This window comes from Denticeps clupeoides, chromosome 1 (genome assembly GCF_900700375.1).
Source record: "Denticeps clupeoides chromosome 1, fDenClu1.1, whole genome shotgun sequence".
Lineage (NCBI taxonomy): Eukaryota > Metazoa > Chordata > Actinopteri > Clupeiformes > Denticipitidae > Denticeps > Denticeps clupeoides.
In genome coordinates this window covers 39342746-39366508 of record NC_041707.1, presented here as the reverse complement: position 1 = coordinate 39366508, position 23763 = coordinate 39342746, and the positions used below count along the sequence as shown (strand labels likewise).

The 23763-nt window shown below is 46.4% G+C and overlaps 1 protein-coding gene and 1 long non-coding RNA gene across 2 annotated transcripts; both read left to right on the top strand.

Annotated features, from left to right (window-relative positions):
- The first annotated feature begins 7599 nt into the window (after positions 1-7599).
- Positions 7600-8418, top strand: LOC114794226 (uncharacterized). Its single transcript, XR_003750324.1, has 3 exons — positions 7600-7828; positions 7920-7957; positions 8224-8418. It is a non-coding gene; the product is annotated as an uncharacterized LOC114794226 (long non-coding RNA).
- A 2830-nt stretch (positions 8419-11248) lies between these two features.
- Positions 11249-13201, top strand: LOC114786461 (uncharacterized). Its single transcript, XM_028973643.1, has 6 exons — positions 11249-11355; positions 11445-11756; positions 12274-12594; positions 12688-12801; positions 12934-12968; positions 13046-13201. Exons 1-6 carry the CDS (start codon positions 11316-11318, stop codon positions 13199-13201), a joined length of 978 nt encoding a protein of 325 aa, XP_028829476.1. The 5' UTR covers positions 11249-11315.
- Positions 13202-23763: the final 10562 nt, after the last annotated feature.

Sequence of the window (23763 nt, the reverse complement as noted above, 5' to 3'; positions counted from 1 at the left end):
GGACAAATTTCACTGTGTGCACCGTGTGCTGTGCTGCTGTGCATCACATATGACAATCAGTTCACTTTAGTCGGTACAAGAGAAGATGCAGGTCTGGAGTCTCATTCCTCCAGACTTACCTGAAAGCCTGGGAGGTATAAAACATCTACCGAGTCGCTTCCAGGTGACTAAAGAATACACACAAGAATATTTGTATTCGAAATTGGGAAAGTTTCTATCTCATCTGTCCTTGCGTCCACATGGAGACGCCATTTAAGGGGACCCAGAATGGTTATTTTGTGAAATGGGTTCCAGAGTGAATTTCTCTTTTCCCGTCGTGTCCGTTTGGATGGCGAAGCGGCTTTTCTTGTGAAAACGTTGATGTAAAAGCCCAACCTCCAACCTGACCTATAACCTCAAATGCATCAGACATGCATGCAATGGTGGATAACACATTCATGGTTGTGCCACAGCAGCTGCAGAACCTCACGAAGTCCTCTCTATGGTGCATGTTTCTAATGAAACGTCGAGGCTGGAGAACAACAAGGTGTTTAACTCACCGCAGAGGAGAACTAGATACCCAAACTTTGGGTGAGAGAAGGGAAGTTACAGCGCCACTTACAGGTGTGGCGGGCGGTTAAAACAGAAAGGCGGGGCCTAAGTAAGGTTGTGCATTCTGTTAGAAATGAAGGTTGGAACGCAATCGCTCGACACAATAACAAAACCTGAACATGACAATAGCGCGATGGTCCGGATGAACAGAAAATGCACAGCAGAGAAGTTGGACTATTCACACAAAGAACAAACAGTACCAAGCGTAAGGGTTTTAAAAGGTCCTATTCACCCGCACCAAACGAGCAGCAAATGTGAGTGAAGTGATGAAAGTGAAGAGATTGTCACTTGTGATACACAGCAGCACAGCACACGGTGCACACAGTGAAATTTGTCCTCTGTATTTAACCCATGAGCAGTGGGCAGCCATGACAGGCGCCCGGGGAGCAGTGTGTGGGGACGTCGCTTTGCTCAGTGGCACTTCAGCACTGTGGGTGTTTATGACCCAATGGGTGTCAGCTGAGTAGTCCAGTGATACCCTAGCATCACAGAATGGAAGAAGGTGTCCTGGCATGATGAATCTTTTTCAGTGGACGGCGGGGTGCATGTGCGTCACTGAGTTGGCAAGGACATGGCACTAGGATGCACTACGGCAAAACGGCAGGCCGGCGGAGGCAGTTTGATGCCTTGAACCTTGAGTTCTGTGTTCATGTGGACTTTGCTTTGACACGTACCCCCTGCCTAAATATTGTTGCTACAAGTACACTACAAGTTCACAGGAATGGTGTTCCATGATGGCAGTGTCCTCTTTCAGCAGGATCATGCAAAACGAAAAAACCCAAGGTGCTGCCTTGTCGTCCTAAATTTTTAGGTCTGTGGGATGTGCTGGAAAAACCAGGACAATCTGCACCTGTCGCTTTAACACCAGAGAGAAACAGTGCCTGTGCTTCACCTTACTTCAGCCGTGGCACAACAAAAGGTGCCTAAATCTAACTCATGGTAAAAATCACCTAAATTATGTGTTAATATGTTTTGCAGCTTTGACAGGAAAGACAAATTATGACAGGAAAGACCATTTTACACCATCATTTCAAAGCAACTGTTTAGTAAGCAACTTGTGGCTTTTGGCTTTGAAAAACCTCGTCTGGATTTGAAGTCTCATAAAGAGGAAGTAGAATCGAAAAAAAAGGAGCCGAGACTTAAAGCGTGACGGCTCAGTGAAATGTTACCGACCATGATTTACTGTTTAATATGCATGTTTACAGAAATTGATAAATACTGACACCGTCATGTGGGCTCAATAGGCGTCAACCTGTTGCCACCCATCAACCAATCGGAGAGGACTGCGCGCTGGCCCCTTTCCTGAGCTTTGGAGCTGACAGTTCAGAACTTCATGCTTCTCTGTCAGATGTTCAGGAGGACCTGCAAGAATGAACCTCTCCTTTCAAATCATTGTAATTTGCCATTTTTCCTGTAAGTGAACACAGCCTCTGCTTTCGGAAATGAAAACGTATTTTTTGATCATTTTTGCATAAGTTTATTTTGGACTCGTGATCTTTCAGATGTTTCCTCTGGCAGCCGGGTTTACCAGGGTCAGGGTTCTGCTTCTACTCGTCTGGGAGGTTCTGTTACTCTGCCGTGTCTCTCTGCTGAGAGTGGGGTGGTGATCTGGGTTTGGTACAAGCAGGTCCCGGGGCAGCAGCTGCAACCTGTGGTATCATCATTCTACACTGATGTTAAACACGGAGAAGGAATCGAAGAAAGAAGAAAAGCGCAATTCACAGTCGACAAAAGTGACACAAGTTTTAATCTGACCATAAACAAGGTGGAAGCTTCTGATGAAGGATTATATCACTGTGGGATTTTCTGGTTCAGTCAGTTCTATTTCGGAGACGGAGTCTTTCTCTACATTAATGGTGAGTTATAGACCATCACTGCGTTTATTTGGATATCAGATTCTTTGATATCTGCTCTCAGAGAAAATCTCTTTCTTCTCGTTTCAGACTCTGCCACGGTTCAGGTTCAGCAGCATTATCTACTAGATCCAGCGTCTGAAGGACACAACGTGACTCTAAACTGCACAGTCGTCTCTGGAGGCTGTGCAGGAGAACACAGTGTGTACTGGTTCAGACACGGAACACCAGGATCCCATCCTGGAATCATCTACGCCCATGGAGACAGGAGTGCTGGGTGTGAGAAGAACCCTGAGGCTGGTTCTTCTACCCAGAGCTGCGTCTACCATCTCCCCAAGAGGAACCTCAGCACCACCGACGCTGGAACCTACTACTGTGCCGCGGCGGCATGCGGACAAATAACGATCGGCAATGGAACTAAACTGGAAATATCAAGTAAGAAATTCTGCCACTAATCAATGTGTTATCAATACTTAATTTAAATCCGTGCAATATGGATTCAAATATATAATGAAAAAGCGTTCAACAGATTTTGTAACATCTAAAAGTATGATTCTGGTTGTGACAAAAATATATATAAATATGCATAATTGTTCCTAATTTTTAGGTGTTCACAACGCTGACATGTTAGTATACACCGTTGCAGCTCTCGGCTTTATTACTATCATCACCATAATGGTGGTCGTGGTGCTTCTTTGGAGGAAATGCTGTCACACTGGTAAGGAAACCTTTTTGGTTTCTTAAAAAAACTCTGGAAAATGCCAGTTTTGTTGTATTTGAATATATATTTTAAAAAGATGCAGATGTATTTTTTGAATGTTGCAGTGCACTCACAGACTTGAATTTACTCGTATGCCGCACCATTCTAAAGATTCAATTATATTAGAAACTGACCTGTGATCATGATTCCATTTTTGTTTTGAAGGATCTGATTCCAGAAGTCTTGGGACCAATGAGCCACATTCATACGTACGTTTTACTCTTTACATCCCATTTATTAAGAAGTAAAGTCAGTTGCCACCTCAGGACATAAGGGTGGACCAAACACTGACTGTAGACGGGCTGTAGGCAGCATCTTACATCTTCTTTTCATTTGTTTCTGGAGCTGCTGAGAACTTTGCAGGCCATTTTGTAACCCAAATACTTACAACCACCAACACCTATGAATCTGGAAGCTGCTATTGCTGATAAACATGATATCTACACATTGTGCAAAGTAATAAACTTTTGTTCAGTTCTTCTTCTGAATTTAATTATATACAGTAATGATATACAGTATACAGTGTGTGTTTGGACACAGCTTCTCATTCAATTAGTTTTCTTTATCTTCATGACCATTTACGTTGGTAGATTCTCACTGAAGGCATCAAAACTATGAATGAACACATGTGGAGTTATGTACTTAACAAAAAGTGGAGACCTGACCTCCACAGTCACCGGACCTGAACCCAATCCAGATGGTTTGGGGTGAGCTGGACGAACAAGTGCTAAACACCTCTGGGAACTCCTTCAAGACTGTTGGAGAACCATTTCAGGTGACGACCTCTTGAAGCTCATGGAGAGAATGCCAAGAGTGTGCAAAGCAGTAATCAGAGCAAAGAAACTAGAATATAAAACATGTTTTCACTTATTTCACCTTTTTTCCACGTGTGTTCATTCATAGTTTTGATGCCTTCAGTGAGAATCTACCAACGTAAATGGTCATGAAAATAAAGAAATGGCCTGTACTGTGTGTGTGCGTGTGTGTATGTGTGTGTGTGTGTGTGTGTGTGTGTGTGTGTGTATTTATTTGTTTGTTTGTTTGTTTATTTCAGTGCGACGACCAGACCTCCTTAAACTATGCCGCTCTAAACCTCAAATCAGCCAGAAAAATACCGCAGGGAAGAAGAAAATGGAGAGAGGAAGCCAACGTGGTCTACACAAGAGTTGCTTCAAATGCACAAATAAAATAATCCTACGTCTATGAAAGCATCATTTTTGGGGATGCCAGCAAGGGAAAATGTTCCTTAATCCAAGAACCGTTGAAATTTTTAGAATTTTAGAATTTGTTACACAAAACACAAGCACCGATTAGATTTAAATCTTCCATTACTCTGTAGACTCTGTAGAAGATGTTCAAATTTCCACCAAACACAGTGGCTTGAAAAAAAAAAGTTATTATTTTACACCGGGCGCGTTTTTTTTTTTACATTTACATTTACAGTGTTTACCAGACGCCCTTATCCAGAGCGACTTACAATCAAGGTTACGTGTCTTGCTCAAGATTTGAACCTGGGTTTTCTGGTTCATAGGCGAGTGTGTTACCCACTACGCTACTACCGCCCTTTTTTTCACTAGATTGATGGAAGAAAAGACGACACTTGTTCAATGAAGAAAAAAACGATCCTGTCCATACGTCATGTCAACCAAGGATCCAGAATGTTTTGGTTGTTAAGATACTCGGTTCGACTGTCCACACTTGAATCGTGAGATCTCATAACGTTCCAGGGAAATGCTTGCATACTCCACTTTTTGTGAATGCGCTTCCATTTGTTCAACCTGTCCAGCCTCTCATGGGACAAGTCTGCTCATTTGTCACTAGAACCTCTTGCGTACGTGACAACAGAAGTGGTTTGGTTGTGTACCAGTGCCGGGCTGCTTTGTAGATCTGATAAGCGCTACAAGAAGACCACATGAGGGTCTTAGCTCGCACCTTTACGGCTTTAAACTTCCTGTTGACCACATTTGTTTAGCTCGTCTCTCTTTTTTTTTATGTCTGTTCAGGCTTATTTCCAGGAAATGTAAAATGTGGATTTTGGAATAAATGTATGATTATGTTGCACTTCTCGTCTCCTCACATTCCCAACTTCCAGAGACGGGAACGTCTCACAGGTCCAGCACCTCACGTCCTCCTGATGTTTCCTTTAACATGCCGAGGGCATCTAACAGACCCAGGCATGACGGGGAGGGACTGAAGCAGCATGGTAATGGTGTGCAGGTACCGCGGCCTGGGTAAGTTTCCCCTGAGCCTTCGTGTGCAGAAACCACCAGCACAGAAATAGACTTGCAGGGCAGACTGCCGCCCGACCCCCGGCCAACGCACAGTTCACACCTCCTGAGAATGAAAACCGCCGACCCCGGCAACCAGCCGCCCCGTTCCGGTCTCTTCACGGGGTGAGAGAGGACAGCGCGTCAACACGTCAAGTGAGAGGTAGTGCACTATCAGTCTAATCATCAGCAAGTGAACTGCTGGAGGTTCTGACACTTCCCTTGTGGGACCTGACGACGACCTCACATTGCCTCCTACTGGTGGCTGTGGAAAATGCGGCCCAGGGACTACTGTGTGCCAGCAGAGGCCTTAGCCGTACCGTACTGCGCGTTAACAAAGTTGCCGGGGGAGGTAACAAAAATGAGATAAAAATTAAGTGTAGAAAAAAGCAGATTGCACTCTTGCATCGTGAGAATCAGAGTGGGGAAGTATCATGTGACAAAATGTCAGTGGATCTGAGAAGGTCGCCGGTAGATAAAGTTTTACCGAAAACCGCTGTGACATTTTAACCCCTCCAGCACATCTCCAGCGATCAGCACCACAGACAGCTCCTCTCATTATTCACCCATCGCTTGATGAACAGCAACGGCGCGTGAACAACGTTCAACTGGAGGACGGCTCCACCCCGAGCCTGGACTTTCTCAGGCTGAATGTACAGCAGCGTAGTGATAAAACCATCGGAAAAGAATCTCTGGGGACCATGCAAAAAAATTCAATGCTCCCTCTCAATTGGTCTGATCGCTCAGTGTCACAACCATGCTGGCGTGACTAGGTAGGTGAACAGAGGTGATGACTAGGAGGTGATGAGAAGACGAGGAAGGAAGGACAGGTCAACGTGGAACATAACTTCAAAGCACTGACGGCGAACAGAAACAAACAGGGCAGCTTTATACATTAGACACAGGTGAACACGACTAGGGAACATTTCACAGGACAACAGTGAAACTCCGGTCCGGACCCTGGACCGGAGTAACCCCTTTCGGACCGGATCATGACACTCAGGGTTAAAACTGTCAATTGGAAAAGAAACAGCAGGAATCCGTGGTACACGAATGTTAAATACGTGATTCTAGCATGAAAGTGTGGCACATCCAGTTATAAAATTTGGGGGGTCAAATGCATGTTGTGTTCACTCGGCTACTCTCTCTAGCATTGAAACGTGTTTGATGATGTCAAACGTTCATGTGTTGACAGCATGACAAAAAAACGAGAATCAAGAATTCACAGAATGCCGAATGTCTACTTTCCGTTCACAGAGGACACCTGCGTAATCTTCCAGACCCATCAGCCCTTGTGCTACTTAACTTCACAGCCTGCGTTCGTCCGTCGGGGTCATACGACCTGATTCGGTTCTAAGGCTCTGAAGGGCCTTTGGGGAGATGCAACGATGATGAACACAGCCAAGCGATGTCCTACTTGTCACCAGTCAAGAGGCAGCAGAAGAACATCCTGCAGAACGCTCCTCCTCTCCATCTCAGAAGACCTCAACACCTCCTCAGCCCGCGCACATCAATTCCTCACCAGGTTCTGAAAGGTGAACATGACGGGACTCTTCTTCCTGTTGCTTGTCTCATGTGAGTAGTTCGACTCCGGAAGCATCTTTGGTCTACAGACACGAGCCGCGATGTTTAGAGTGCGTGTTGTTTTGCTGTCCCTTTTTATGAAGGTGTGTCCCTGTTAGGAGGCGTCATGCAGCCGTCGTCTTCTTTGACAGTTCGTCCCGGCCAGCCGGCCACAATGGTGTGCCACGGTTCTAACGAGGGGATGTACGAAATGATGTGGCTCCGGTTCGCCTCCAGAGGCGTCCCTGTGTGCGTAGTGACCGCTTCGTCCAACCTGGAACGTCCCCGGTTGTGCGGAGACTTTTCCGGCCGCCCCAGCATGAACGCGTCGTGGGAGGAACTCGCGCTCCGCATCTCCTTCTCTGCCGTGCGGCAGTCGGACGCCGCGAGGTACTACTGTGCCGTGTACATCTTCAAGGCGCTCACCTTTCTGAAAGAAGTGGAGCTGGTTGTCATGGAGACGACCAACGGTAAGCACACAAAAAAACATCGTAAAAATCCGAACAGAACATGGCGCGTCGTTGCATCTAATGTCTGACTGCAGGCTCTGGGCCTGCCGAGGAAGACCACAAAACAGACAGAAAAGGTACCATCTCCCTCCGCCGCACTCGCATCTCCGCAGAACCAACGTGCACGAGGTTGTCGGATGGAACAGGAACCCGTTGCGCTTTTTTCCGCTGACAAAGGTCGCGAGCCGCCGCCTGGATACCTTGTGCCCACGTTGGCTGCCACGAATGCGGCGACCATCCTGGCCGCCGTGCTACTCTGCTGCAAAACCAGAAGGAACGTAGCCGGTGAGCATCTGATTGCAATCTTACAACTATTCCACATCAGCGTTGCCGCCACGTCTAGTTTGTGTTAACACTTCATCATCGCACCTTGAAGGTCGTGGTGAGGCTTCAGCAGAGGTGAAGGATGACCAGGTCAGTACAAATGTGGATTATAAACTGACGCGTTACATCAGAGTAATTCTGCTGAAAGGCCTTCAAAATCTACATTTAAACACAGAACTTAAAACTTAAATTGCTTGGATAGTATTCGTTTAGATTCAGGGCTAAATGGTAGGTTGATATTGGTGAATATGTTGATCAATATTTGTAATTTATTGTAACTTTTTATTGAGAAACTAAAAGCTGATTTATGGCCAAAAATATTGCATTAATTCAAACTCTACATTTTTCTTGAACAGAATATGGATGAAATGAGCTATGCCACGCTACATTTTAAGCAGAAAAAGCCCAGAGCCCGAGCCAAAGACCAAGATTTACACAAGTCTGTCGTATATGGAGCTGTCAGGCATCAACAGAATGAATAAAAATGGCATGTTTCTTAGTAACCTGAAGTCTGTTTTGATAGAAACGTATTATTTTAAATATACACCCATCGTAACATTATGACTAGCCGCATGATTTGGGGGGGTAGCTCCCCCTTTCACCAAAAAAAAATTATCCATGCATGGACTCCACTAGACCTCTGAAGATATCTGCTGGAGTGCCTTAAAGTCCTTTAGAGATCCTTAAAGTCCTGTAAATATGTGAGGTTTGGTTGGACGGAGATCTGGAGGCCATGGCCACGTCTCGAATTTCTTTTTTTTTTTTATTCCTCAAACACATTTTATTGTTAGCATTGATGAACAGCGTTTATAAAATGTATATAAAATCTACAGTGACAAATAGAGCAAAAGTGTGTTTCTTGGGACCCTTTCAGCAGTTATCACTTCCTGTCTTAACAGGTTAGATGGGGAAAGTGTGACTTGGAAACGAAACCAACTTTATTCGGTTCAGAATCTGAACGTTGGTTTTTTTCTACACTACCAGGCTGGACTTGTGTGCAATAGAACATTTCCGAAAATTAATCAGCTTTGAAACTAGGCCTGACGTGCAGGTATATATTTAATCTGGAAATCACTGGTAAGCGAGTGACCAGGCCACTGATGTCTAATGCCAGCGCCAGTTTGTTCACCTTCACCGCACATCTGGGTTCTTTCTACCTCAGCTTTGTCGGCCGTGGCTTCGACCTGTTTTTGCTATATAAGGTAAGAAAGACGGGAGCCCTGGCGAAGGAGGAGTCGACGAGTTCAGCATCACTTCCTGTGAGGTGAGTGACAGCGTGACAGCAGCTCAGTGCTGAGCGAGATTTGGTGAGGTGAACAACCACGGGCCATCGCTCGTAAAGTTGCTCGTTCTCAACCGCTAACAATGTAAAATGCTCACATTAAAATAAAAATTTTAATTTATATATATTATAAAATTATATATATATATATATATGTGTCTGTGTGTGTGTGTGTGTGTGTGTGTGTGTGTGTATATATAACTATTTATATATGTATATTTATTATAAAATAACTATAAATGCATTTACTATTCATAAACCTGTACAATATGTAAATAATATTTGTGGTTCGCTTCAAATGTTTCATCCATGTCTGCTAACAAATCATATAAAAAATATAGAAATATATATATTTTTTTTTTTTACTTAATGTTGTTGAGTTTGTGAACTAATAAAGTTCCCTGCGGCCTGACTAGGGCAGCCATGCAAGTCAGGGGCCTGAACATTATTTAGTAGGGTTGGTGGTCATTGTGGCCCACACCAGCACTTTCATCCCATCCACCTAATCCATAATCTGCTCATGAGAAGCGTTCTCAGATGTTGGCTGAAGTTGCTTTTCTGGAGTCGTGGCGGCCGACCTCGCGTGTTGTTAAAGGCGCGGCTCTGCAGGCGCAGACCACGCTTCTGCATCGGCTTGCAGGCGCAGGAAGACCTTCCCACAGCCACGCCTCTCACACCTTCAGCAGCGCTGAAACCACACGAAACCATCTCGCAGCCAGCAGGCCAGCAGGCCCCACTTTCATCTTGTTCCATGACGCCACGTGTGGCCGGTGCTGCTTGTTTTGTTGGTGTTATGGGGCGGGCAGCGTTGTTTTCCGTGTCAGACACGGTAAAAACTGTCTGGAACCTGGTGGCTGTTTGAGGGACGAGAGTACAGCCCAATCAGATATTTCCTACTGAATAATATATGAAGTGATGAAAGACAAGATCAGCCATTAATAAAATATTTAGCTATGCGTCTGGATATGGGAGCACGTGCATAGAAAATTGAATATAAAAGGTGTCATGTGTGAACCCAACTCTCAAAAACTCTTATTGTCACCGCTGTCCCATCAGGGTCTTTTTCAGGGGGTTTGGTGTCCTCATTAGTGAAGGAACGTACAAAGATAATTACATTTATGTTTACAGAATTTATCAGACCCCCTTATTAAGAGTGACTTACAATCAGTAGTAACCGAAGGGTTGCGGGTTCCAAGGGTTGCGGGCAGTGGTGGCCTAGCGGTTAAGGAAGCGGCCCTGTAATCAGAAGGTTGCCGGTTCGAATCCCGATCTGCCAAGGTACCACTGAGGTGCCACTGAGGTGCCACTGAGCAAAAGCACCGTCCCCACACACTGCTCCCCGGGCGCCTGTCATGGCTGCCCACTGCTCACTCAGGGTGATGGGTTAAATGCAGAGGACAAATTTCACTGTGTGCATTGTGTGCTGACAATCTTGTTGACGCAATAATGGACTTTTACTGGATTGCCATCCAAAATGGACACTTATTTAAATGATTGATGAACACGAGCTCATACTCACCCACCCACACACTTTCCATAACCACGTAGTACTACTCAGGGTCAGGGCATGCATGCATACATACATACATGTGTGTGTCTGTGTGTGTCTGTGTGTGTCTGTGTGTGTGTGTGTGTGTGTGTGTATATATATATATATATATAATAATTCTGTATAATATATATAGAATAATTCTGTAACAAAAAAATGTGTAAAAATTTAACGCGCTGTGAATACTTTCCGGGTGCGCTGGACATGTGCGTCTGTGCTAATGCTCAGCTAATATGTGTTTATGGACAGTAGGACTATGGGCAGGGTGTGACATGCACACACGCAGCCCATGTCCCTCACCTTGCCCTCCACCCTCCACGTGGATTCAAAAGATTGGGTGCAGACGTAGATGCTGTCCTTTTCATTCCTTCTCAAGATTAACACGCAGAACCTTTATATAAAACGCACTGCCTTGGTAGTCACGTACTAATTAGGTTCTGTGTCACCCGTCTGGCTCAAACAAAAGGCTGCTGAGAAGGAAGGGTGGGGCCAATCACGTTAAGTCTCCTGCTAAATTTCTGTGCAGCGAATCAGAACCGTAGAGCGCAGGAAAGAACAAAAAAAAAGTCTACCCATAACCCTGCTAGTGAGCAGGGGATGGTAGTGTCGGTGAAACCATGATGAGATATCTGCTGCTTGTTCTTCTGCTGAAAACAGGTAGGACTTTTTTTTTTCAAAAAATAACCATACTTTTGAAACAGTGACCTGGACTCATTTTCTTGTGCCGCCTTTTTACGCCCCTCTAGTCCAGAATGAGCTCTTGAAGACCTTCACTCCAGGACATGTTGCGTCCTTGCGCTGCGTCCTTTCACCGGGTCCGGAGAACTACCTGTTCTGGTTCAAACACACAAGCGGACATGCGCCGGTGTGCATCGTCTCGTACTATCCCAGCACCAACCAGTTCTTTGCTGAGGAACGTTTTAATGCGACGAAGGAAAGAGAGGACTTCATCCTGACCATCTCCAACGCGACGCCGTCTGACGCTGGCTGGTATTACTGCGGGTTTCGTCACAGCGACCTCATTGCGTTCAGTCACGGAGTTTATCTGTCAGAAGAACGTGAGTTGAAGTGTATAATACACGTTTAAGTAAGGGTATTTATTAAGTTAAGGGTATTTATGGGTCATGTAGGGTGGCAGTAGCCAAGTGGGTAACACACTCGCCTGTGAACCAGAAGACCCAGGTTCAAACCCCATTTACTACCATCGTGTCCCTGAGCAAGACACTTAACCCTGAGTGTCTCCAGGGGGGGACTGTCCCTGTAACTACTGATTGTAAGTCGCTCTGGATAAGGCCGCCTGGTAAATGATGTAAATGTAAATGTCCTGGACCTCATTAATAACATTTGAAAATTGAGTTGAGTACTTAAGTTTGACGGTGCTGTGAAAGTGAAGCGATTGTCATTGTGAAACACACGGTGACACAACGATATGTGTCCTCTGCATTTAACCATCACCCTTGGTGAGCAGTGGGCAGCCATGACGGAGCGTGTGGGGACGGTTTGGGATTCGAACCGGCCACCTTCTCATTACGGAGCCGCTTCCTTAACCGCCAGGCCACATCTGCCTGTGCACAGGAGCAGAAATGGTGAGCCGGTATGAGGTGAAGCAGACGATGGAGGATTCTGAGACCAGCCTGCCGCTGCGGTGCACCCAGCCAGGAGGCTGCGATGGAGAGCGCGGGGTGCACTGGTTCAGGCCCGGGTCGGCCGGATCCCGCCCGGGATTCCTCTACAGCCGGTGCGGGAGAGGCCCGGAGGCCGTCTCCGGTCCTCCGTCTGGCAGCTGCGCCTTCCACCTCCCCCGGAGGAACCTCTCCACCTCCCGGCGCGAGCTCTGCGCCGTGGCCGCGTGTGGGGAGATCCTCATTAAACAGGACCCGGCGCCAAATGCTACAGGTTACTTTCGTAACCATTAAAATAACATATTTTCAACGTTTTTTGCTTAATGTTAAACTCTATTGACATAAAAATGTTTAATTTAATCGACAGATTCCTTCGAGTTCAACAAAGAGTTGGTTGCCTTGACAACATCTAATATTTTGTGCTTTATAATCGCTGTCTCCCTCTTCTGCACGAGGAGAAGGAATAAACCTCCTCTGTCCGGTGAGCCACAGAGTGCGTTTACTCCACATTTACACACATGAAAGTTATCATTTACAAAACAATAAGCTGCTTCATGAGTTACGCGCCCTGTATTTCCTCCGCCCATTCAATTTTCCTTCATTTCATTCTTAGATGGACCCCCACTATCTCCTCAGCTTCATAACGAGGTACGCCACTGGCCATGTTAAGGCTGCTCACGTTCGGTTTGTTACTTTAGATGTTTTCCTGCTTCTGTTGGACTCAGGAGCTGAATTACGCAACTATGAGCTTCTCCAAGAGGAGGACGAAGAGAAGGGGAGCGAAAAGCGAGGCGGACCAGCGTGTCATTTATTCCTCCGTACAAAGGCACGGGCAAAGAGGGGCCATCTCCAGCACCTCTGGAACGGGGCACTTAACCTAAATTCTGCACAGTGCTTTTAAAACTTGGAAAGCACAAATTCTATAGGAAAATATAATATAAAAAACCAAGTGGTTTCCAATTCATCTGCAAAAAAGGTAAATCTCAGGTTTTTCAAAAAAGGAATTTATTTTAATTATGATATATCATGATCAGTTTCTCTGAAGAGCAGGCACATTTCTGATGCTTTGTTTCCATCTGCTGGTGCATTTCAGGTTTGAAAGACACTATTAATATTCATTAGTTAAAAAAACTGGAAATATTTGTTTATGATAAATGTATTCAACTTAAAAAAAAAAGAACAGAACATTACAGGATTATAATGAAGTTCTTCTTTAATTCCGAGCACTTCAACAGACCAGTGTAATGACAGTCCTGGCCAGAGGAGGGCAGAAGAAAAGCAAATCACGGCCCTTCAGATGATTCATTCTTTCTCGTCACCTCTATAATCCTTTTTTATAAAGGGTTGAGATTCACTGCACAGAACATAAATGTTGTTAATAATGATGACGAGGCCTAAAATGATTGTTGTGAACCCATATTTAGCTATTTGAATAAGCAATTTAAGATTAGAATCAAGCCTTTGTCTTGCCTTAGGTAAGTATCTCTCAATCATGTTCCCATACTAGGCCTTCCCAGAATGTTTTCACCTTGCGCCAATTAATATTTATTGTTAAAAAATGAAGGTTCTGAGATGGTTCCTTCAGGATCAATGATTTAACATTGCTACGTTTGGTAGTTATATAACATATGGTTTATTTAGGTATATCTGGATCATCATCAAATTTCTCCGTCTTTCACTGCGTGGTACTGACATGAGACCACCAAATATATCACACAGAATGCAGAATTCAGAACTAACAGTAGTTATCTGACTTGCATGCTATGCAATGGTCAGCTAATGATCTGAAGGGATGTGACATTCGAAACAAATAGCTTTTTTGCTACAGAGGCTTCTGCACTTGAACATTTTAAATGCATTTTAAAACATTCAATTTTATAATGCATTTAGTTACACCATGCTGCCCATATAGTAACAAAACATAATTTGTTCTAACATCTATACGTCGCAGCAGAGCATCAGCCTGCATTTCACACACTTCGCTGGGGATTTTAATGCCCTGTGGCACTGTGGTGATCATGGATTCTATTTTTGCGTTTCGCCCCATTGTCGCTGATTGCTGAATTATATAACGTAAGATCAGCAGACAGCAATCAGGTCCAGTCTCCACAGAAGAAGTGCATTATGGGGCCTCTCTGTTGACGCTGGGCGAGGAAGCCATGGGGCGCTAGCTGTCCTGGGCCTTGGCCAGTGTTTGCTTTGGCTCCCTGACTTGAGCCGTTAGAATGTCTTGCAGGAAATGCAAGACACTTTTCTTTCGCTAGTCACAGGCCATTTATTCAGTCCTCAAAAAGGAAACTGATTGTATATTTTATCAATATTTTCATACCTGTTATAGGTCCTATTCAAATGCCTTGCAGAGTTCATTGAACTCAACATATAATGCAGTAGTACAAAGTAAATAAAGAAGTCACGTTGAGCAGTAATAAGTGAAAGTGAAGTGATTGTGAAACACAGCAGCACAGCACACGGTGACATGGTGAAATTTGTCCTCTGCATTTAACCCATCACCCTTGGTGAGCAGTGGGCAGCCATGACAGGTGCCCGGGGAGCAGTGTGTGGGGACGGTTCATTGCTCTGTGGCACCTCATTAGCACCTTGGGGGTTTGGTATTCAAACCGGCAACCTTCTGATTATGGGGCCGCTTCCTTCAGGCCTCTTCTGACCCACCATAAACATTGCAAGCACAGAAATAACCTTACCTGCAGGCAACTCATAAGAGTGACAATATTATAAACAGACGCATGAACACACATCTCCCACATCTACAACATAAATGAATAAATTCAATCACGATAAGGTCGACAGAAGCTGATAGTAACACAATCATCCATGAACAAAGGCGGCAGGAAACAGAAAATTGCTACTGCTGTAGTGAGCGTACATACAAAACTATATCTTGAGAAGAGCGGCCAGTACGTAAGTCTATCAAAAACTATATGAAGAACCTGAAAAAAAAAAAAATAATAATAATTCATAGCAACCCTGAAAGTGCTAGCATAACTACATAACATTTAGAACATTACTCAAGTTGACATGAGAAACAGCTTTGCTAATCTAATGCCATTTGACTAAGATTATAAGGTTAATGGCACATTTTTTCCAACCCTCCCTCTGTATACTGATTTCTGGATGGCTTAATGCTAATGTTAATGCTGGTGTATAAAACCCCTTCAAACAATTTACTTTGCTAATGCTAATCTCAGATATCAAACATTATAAAATATCTGTGGAAAAAAGTAACAGCACTAGCTGACTAACACAGTTACACTCACTCTTGCCAATAATGTCCTACAGGATGTAACCCAACTTTACCTAGAAATTCAGGCAGCGGTCACGTTCTGTCATGCCGCTTATTCATGCCGCTTTCACTATGTCACGTCCATGCGGGCATGACGCGGCGGGTGAACAGAGAGGAGGACGAAGAGTGACGAGGAATGAAGGACGCTTTCACCTGACATCACGAAACCGGGGTTTAATTGGTGAAGCACAAGACAGGGGAGACATCCGAGACGTAGACACTGGTGAACACGGAACATAACGTTAAAGACCTGACAGCGGACAGAAACGAACAAGGCAGCTTTATACAATTAACACAGGTGAAAACGATTAGGGAACATTACACGGGACAACAATGAAACACCGGATCGTGACACACTAGGTTATTCGCTACATGCTAATAGGTTTCTGAAACGTTGCTAAATCTCGCGACAAAGTCACTACCTTGGTGGTTACAACTAGTGGTCAACTACGGCGCGTGTTAAACTAGCTAACTAATCGCATTTCCTAGCTAACCAGGTATTTTGTAGACTAGAAAATTGCAGTGCAGTGACATGAAAAGCCACTTACATAACGGAAATTCTTAATACATTCCATTTTACGTTTACCAGACGCCCTTATCCAGAGCGACTGACAATCAGTAGTTACAGGGACAGTCCAACCCTGGAGACACTCAGGGTAAAGTGTCTTGCACAGGGACACGATGGCAGTAAGTGGGATTTGAACCTGGGTCTTCTGGTTCACAGGCGAGTGTGTTACCCCACTAGGCTACTACTACCACCCCTACTACCTAATGCCAGGCTTTCATTTTGAAAGTAGTTACATACAGACGACTACATTCACTTGTTGCATCATTATCCACAAAACTATTGTTGCAATACCAATAAAGCATGCATATACTGGATTGTTAAAAACATCTCATCAAGCAGCATATCTGAGGACTACGGGAACTGAGACAGGTCCTATCTCCGGGACGGATGTACAGATGATTTGTTATGTAGACACGTCACTTGGTATTAAGCAGTGCCAGGGCCGGCTCCTTCCGCAGGAACTGAGTTCCCTCGGCTCTAATGTTTGCTTAAAATAAGGCCCCTACTACCCGGGAACAGGACTGTCCTCTCGACAGACTAATCCCCTCGGCCGGCCGGCCTCACGAGTCTTGTTAGCGAACGAGTGGACCTATTTAGTTCAGATGTAAACGTGCAGCGGTTCGAGCGTAAACATCCACGCACAAATATGTACGTGCATTAGAGCTCGCTTCCTGAACTGGGATTACGTCCTGCACCCGTGTCGAAAGCCTCCACCCAATCCCGTAAATATCTCCACTCGATGCTGACGGTGGTGAAAAGGACCGCAATGCAAGCGCACATCGGACACAAAAGTGGAACATGAACCCTACCCTCTGTCCTGCACCCACTGGGACTGTGGAGGTTGGGGGGGGTGATTACGGTGGGCCACCGCACAATTATGAAACCCTGCAGATCTCCCAAAAAAGGCTTGACATACCGCCGGCCCGCCAGGAGCCAGCGTCAAGCATCGGGCCATGTTTAAAGAGGACACCGAGGGTGGGGAAGAAAAGCGAGGGGGGGGGGGGGGGGGGACGAAAGGAGTCGTAGAGGGGCGAGGAGGGAGAGGACGGCGGGAGACGACACTCGGTCCCGTGCCTGGAGATACGGTGCACCGTTCCTCCGTCATGGGGTAAGTACCTGTGAGGCGTGTTGCTGTTACTGTCGGGTGGGGTCCGTTGGGTTCTTTCGAGGCGCCTCTTCCGTCCCGCTGTCGCAGGTCACAATGCGGCAAAGCCAAAAAGGTGCGGGAGGGAATGATTAATCACCGCACGTGTGGCCGAGTAGACGCGTTACTAGAATGCGGTGCTAGAACGTTCGCATAGCTCTGGATACGGAACCGCCGGCCGGCCGAGGCACGTGTCCTCGTAAAAAGTCTCTCAGTGCAACAACGTGAGGGAGGAGGCCGAAGGCCGTGGGAGCCTTGCAGACTGACCCCTCTCTCCCTCCGAACAGACGGCCCATTAGCTCTCTCTGGATGACCTGTCAGGCTACTTCAGCGCAGTGGCGCGCCTGCTTACCGTCAGCCGCCACTGATGCTTTAATACGCTGGTCCCCGTAATCCCGCTTTCCCTAAATGTGTGTGTGTGTGTGTGAGCACCATCTTTCCCTGATGGTTCCTCTGAGCCCTTGTAGATAACTTTTGGCACGGTTGGCCGGGCTAAATCTTCCGTCTGGATGTGTTCTTACTTTTGTATTTTTTCCCTGCCGTGTGGGTGGATGAATTGCTCACATTTTTGCGATTATTGCCTCCACCGGCAGGCTTTTCTCCGGCTTAACTGTGATGTCGGCGCGTCCACTCCGAGTCCCGGCCTCCAGAATTACCTGGTTTGATATGACCATATATGGATTTTTCATCTTGGGCAGTTTAAAGGAGCATTCCAGTCAGAATCCCCTCCCTGAAAACCGATCGCAAACCGTCGAAATACGAACGGCCTAGGCCTCGAACCTACTTGTCACATGACCAACCGAAGAAAGACGGCAGGTTCCCATACAGAAATTTATCAGCATCGAATCAATAAATGAAGGTCTTAAAAATGGACGCCTGTATTCACACTCATTCATGCAAGACTTTGTGGTTTCCTTATTAGCCCTATAATTTTGGTCCATCAGCTCGGTGTGAAGGCATCTGTAACACAGCTTTTACCACGGTATAATGCATGATTAAAATAAACAACCACAACAACAGCAGAAGTAGGCTTTAGACTTTCCCAGTAGCGAAAGTTTGGAACCCATTCAAGAGGAATATTTCTACTTGGAAGCTTAAAAAAAAAAAGAATCTCAACATGGTTTACAGTAATTTAGGCAAAGGAACACGGTCGTGTTTACTTTACTTTACTTTACTTTACTTTACTTTACTTTACTAGTCAGACACTTGTATCCAAAGCGACTTACAAGAGGAAGACACCAGCAATTCTCATTCGGTTTCTATGTATTTTGAGTTACAAAACGAAGAGCCCTGATAAGGCCGAACTTGTCAGGAATAGAACATGCTGGGAAATTGTTAAGACAAATGTTATTTTTTATTTTGTGTGTGTGTGTAAGTGTTAGATTTGTCTGAAACTTTTTAAACAAGTGGGTTTTCAGCTGCTTCTTAAAGGTGGTAGTAGTCTCGGCTAGTCGAATGGAGCCAGGCAAGTTGTCCCACCAGCCAGGGACAACATAGGAGACCAGAGTGGATTGGGATTGGAGACCCCGTGAAGAGGGGATTTTTAGTCTCGTGTTTCCCGTCACCGGACAGCGGAGACGAGGCGGGATGGCTGTTATCTCCCGGAGGCGGCCAGACCAAGGCTTTCCTGTCCATGTGGGGGCTGCTGGGCATTTTACGACTTCTCGTTTCGTTTTGCTTAGAGCTTTTACAAGCCATTAATTTCCTCGCGGGGGAATGCTAACAGGGCCAAGTTCTCATTGTGTCTTGGTCTTAAATTTCCATTTCAGGACTCGAGTTATTCCTGGTTGTCCGCTGCTAAGAATAACCGAAGCGCTGCGCCAAGTTGTGTGCGAGTGGCAAGCCTCGGCCGCGGCGGGCTTTAATCGCCTTTAATCGCTCATCTCATAATGGTTTAGATTCAGACGCGAGTGCGTCTGCAGAGCGCCGGCGGTCTCTGATGTCCAATGCGGCCTCCGTTCATCAACGCAACCCCGGGCTTGGCAGGCCGACGCGGTGATGCTGCCGATTACTGCGTATCTGCAGGATAACCTCTCACGTGGCTTCACCCAACCACCCGAATCGAAGCAGCAATAATCTGCACGTTTGTGCGTGGTTCTGAAATGTCCGAATGGCACGAGGGAGAGGGGGCACAATGTCTGGTGTGAAGAAGCAGGGTACTTTCATTAAGAGTGTAAATTCCTGGGACGTAACAATGTACACGAATCAGCTTCTTTTTTTTTTTTTAATTTGTACCTTTGGTTTGGACATTTTCTGCAGAAAGTTAACTAATGCATGAAAAGTTAAACTTTGAATAGTTTTACATTTCATTAAATCCAGCTATCTTTTTTTATACAGCTGCAATAAACTGCAAAATGATCCACATCTGTCATCCAGACTTGGCTGTAGTTAGGCTCTTGTTGTTCTGAACGTATCTACCAATGGCTGTGCCTGATGTTTTAACTCTGTGCAAGATGTTTAAATCCATAGACCTGAAATGAAGTTGTTCCTGTGAAGTTTTGAACACATATACAGTACAGGCCGAAAGTATGGACACACCTTCTCATTCAATGTGTTGTCTTTATTTTCATGACCATTTACCTTGGTAGATTCACACTGAAGGCATCAAAACTATGAATGAACACATGTGGAGTTATGTACATGTTTTATATTCTAGTTTCTTTGCTCTGATTACTTAACAAAAAGTGGAGACCTGACCTCCACAGTCACCGGACCTGAACCATCTGGATTGGGTTCAGGTTCGGTGACTGTGGAGGTCAGGTCTCCACTTTTTGTTAAGTACATAACTCCACATGTGTTCATTCATAGTTTTGATGCCTTCAGTGAGAATCTACCAACGTAAATGGTCATGAAAATAAAGAAAAAAACATTGAATAATAAGGTGTGTCCAAACCTTTGTCCTGTACTGTATATCCTCATTATTAACAACTTTTTTAATTCTCTTTGGTTTACAATCCATGAAAATTAGACGTTAACGTGTTTTATGTGTGTTAAAAATACACTGAAAGCATCTCTTGCCACTGTCACGTGCCGCATACAAAGTCTCTCCAATTGAAAGGTCTTGTCACCTTCCCGCTGTTGCCAGGTAACAAAACAACTTTACAATTTATAACTCACCCATCCAGCGCTTTGGAGGTGGAACACATGTTACCGCCTTAAAAGCTCTGTTTGGGCCAGGTCGTAAAAAGACTATTAAATGCCCCGTGGCGCAATATTTATTGATACTCTTTTTTTGTGACAAGAACGGAAAGGAGGCAACCGGAGACAGTGATCAACGTTTAGCCTAGATTCCGGCCAAAAAAACCTGGATTTTACTGGCCGACTTGCTTATCTGACAGCCACTTTTTACCATTTCGCTTCTGTATCTGTATGTGTGTGTGAGTAAGGACGTCCTCCAGCACGTCACATCGTTCCGAGCGATGTTTCGTGCCACATGCGGACTCGCCCGGGCAGCCTTCCGCCCTTAATTGGACGAAAACAGGTTGCGAAAGTCACTGGGGAAATTAAAGATCGGTGTTCCGTGCTCAAATCAGCACCCATGAGACCTGGTGTGGAGGATGACTGGGCAAAGAATCGCCAGTGGACTCTCAGCCAAGCCATGAGACGCTTTTAGATGTTTTTTTTTTCTCCAAATGCCATGATAGACAATGCACGGACAATTATCTTTTTGTGAATGAATATTGAACGAAACTTGATGAAAAGTACAGAGGACATGGACCGCGGTGGAATTGAAAGCCCCGCAACCGTACGGCCACGGTTGTAACACTTTAGGGGCAGTGTTGGACAAGCGGGTACAAAGTTGGAAGCCAAACACTGCTCCCCGGGCGCCTGTCATGGCCGCCCACTGTTCACCAAGGGTGATGGTTAAAAGCAGAGGACACGTTTCATTGTGTCACCGACTCGTTGACAGTCGTCTTTCTTTAGTCCTGAAAGTAGTCCCTCCGAAAAGATGTCCAATAATAGCAAAAATTGGTCCCAGTTCCGCGTCCAAAGTGGAACGGTTCTGCCAACGGTTATAGGGACTGTGAAACATTGCTGTTGCCTAGCAACATACCAGCGAACACCGTGAGGTGCATTTTACCGTTTACCGCTGCTTACCACTTTGACCTGTCTGGTTTTATGTCACTCTGTGACCTTTTGATTGTGACACTAGACACGACATCTGCTTTCTCCGCACTGGATAGGGCCTTCTCCGGCTGTCCCCGGTCCCGGTTAACTCGGAGGTAGAAACACCTCGCCGAGCGGCCCGGGGTTCAGGCGGAGGTGACTGATAACGCGCGCGGTAAAAATATCCAGATATATATCGCCGCGGGGCCCAACAGAGGAATTCCAGGTGGATGTTCGCGAGTTACGCCGGCACCGCGACTGCGGACGCAGCCGTAAATCCGTCGCTGATGTGGATTTTGACAAGCATGTTTCACGAGAGACAAACGTCTCGCGCCACAAACCGGACCGTGTTCCCGGACGCGGCCCGTCCATAAACCAAAGTCCATGTCGCTTGGCAAACAGTAGCGCCTGAATCGCTTGTACAACCCGCACACAGGCCAAGGGTCCTCCTCACCCTGCCATGCGTCCCGGGGCAACGCGCTTTACCAGAATTATGCATTCATATTTACGGCATTTACCAGACGCCCTTATCCAGAGCGACTTACAATCAGTAGTTACAGGGACAGTCCCCCCCCTGGAGACACTCAGGGTTAAGTGTCTTGCTCAGGGACACGATGGCAGTAAGTGGGATTCGAACCTGGGACTTCTGGTTTATAGGCGAGTGTGTTACCCACTAGGCTACTACCACCCACACCACCTCTTGTCTCTTACATTTGCATTCACATTTACCAGGCGTCCTTATCCAGAGCGACTTACAATCAGTAGTTACAGGGACAGTCCCCCCCCTGGAGACACTCAGGGTTAAGTGTCCTGCTCAGGGACACGTTGGTAGTAAGTGGGATTCGAACCTGGAACTTCTGGTTTATAGGCGAGTGTGTTACCCACTAGGCCACCACCACCCACACCACCTCTTGTCTCTTACATTTGCATTCACATTTACCAGGCGTCCTTATCCAGAGCGACTTACAATCAGTAGTTACAGGGACAGTCCCCCCCCTGGAGACACTCAGGGTTAAGTGTCCTGCTCAGGGACACGTTGGTAGTAAGTGGGATTCGAACCTGGAACTTCTGGTTTATAGGCGAGTGTGTTACCCACTAGGCTACTACCACCCACACCACCTCTTGTCTCTTACATTTGCATTCACATTTACCAGGCGTCCTTATCCAGAGCGACTTACAATCAGTAGTTACAGGGACAGTCCCCCCCCTGGAGACACTCAGGGTTAAGTGTCCTGCTCAGGGACACGTTGGTAGTAAGTGGGATTCGAACCTGGAACTTCTGGTTTATAGGCGAGTGTGTTACCCACTAGGCCACCACCACCCACACCACCTCTTGTCTCTTACATTTGCATTCACATTTACCAGGCGTCCTTATCCAGAGCGACTTACAATCAGTAGTTACAGGGACAGTCCCCCCCTGGAGACACTCAGGGTTAAGTGTCCTGCGATGGTAGTAAGTGGGATTCGAACCCGGGTCTTCAGGTTCACAGGCGAGTGTGTTGCCCACTAGGCTACCGCCACCTCATATTATGCATTCCGTTGGCGGGATGTCGCACTTCCATCACCGTCTCGGCACTTTCGTATTCGTGCCGGCATCGCTGCGCTCTTCGCGTGCCCACGAGGCGCATTTGCATGAAAGAGAAATGCTGCAGGGACGGAAGGACAACTTCAAACGAGCCGGCCGCATTACCATAACGCTTCGCCGGAGATGCAAATGCATTGAAATTGGCCCCCAACGCTTTTAAAATGAACGGAGGGGGACATGCGAAGAGGCTCGAAAACGATCAAACACATCGGCGAGGGACGAGGGGACCCGGCCTCCGTCTTTATTTCGGCGAGCGCAGAGCGGGAGTCGCCAGGGCAACGGCGACCTCCCGACCCCCCCGGTGCTGTAAACACGCGACTCGGCCCGCTGAAACGTGAATAATGGCCCGGCCCTCGTCCCCTCTCGTCCCCTCTCCCCTCTCCAGATCTGTATTTATTCCAGCCCGTCCCGCGGCCCGTCCTGACATTCCGCAGGAGCGCGCCTGCCTTCGCTCAAGGGAGGGGAGACGGACGGACGGAGGGGCAGGCAGGGGGACGCCGTGCCCGTCCCCGGTGCGCGGTCCCCGATGCGCGGCTGAAGGTAACGCGTCCCCGCTCACCGCTCACGTCCAACTTCCGTGCGTGAGACACAGCGCGTGTTAGGCTCCGTTTTTTAAAACTTTTTCGCAGATACGGACCAAAAACTACGTTAATTTTCATGCTCGGTTTCAGTTCAGCCGAGAAAAGCTAGAGGGCGGCCGGAAAAGGTCAGAGGTCAGCTGTTGTAGCCACGCCGCCT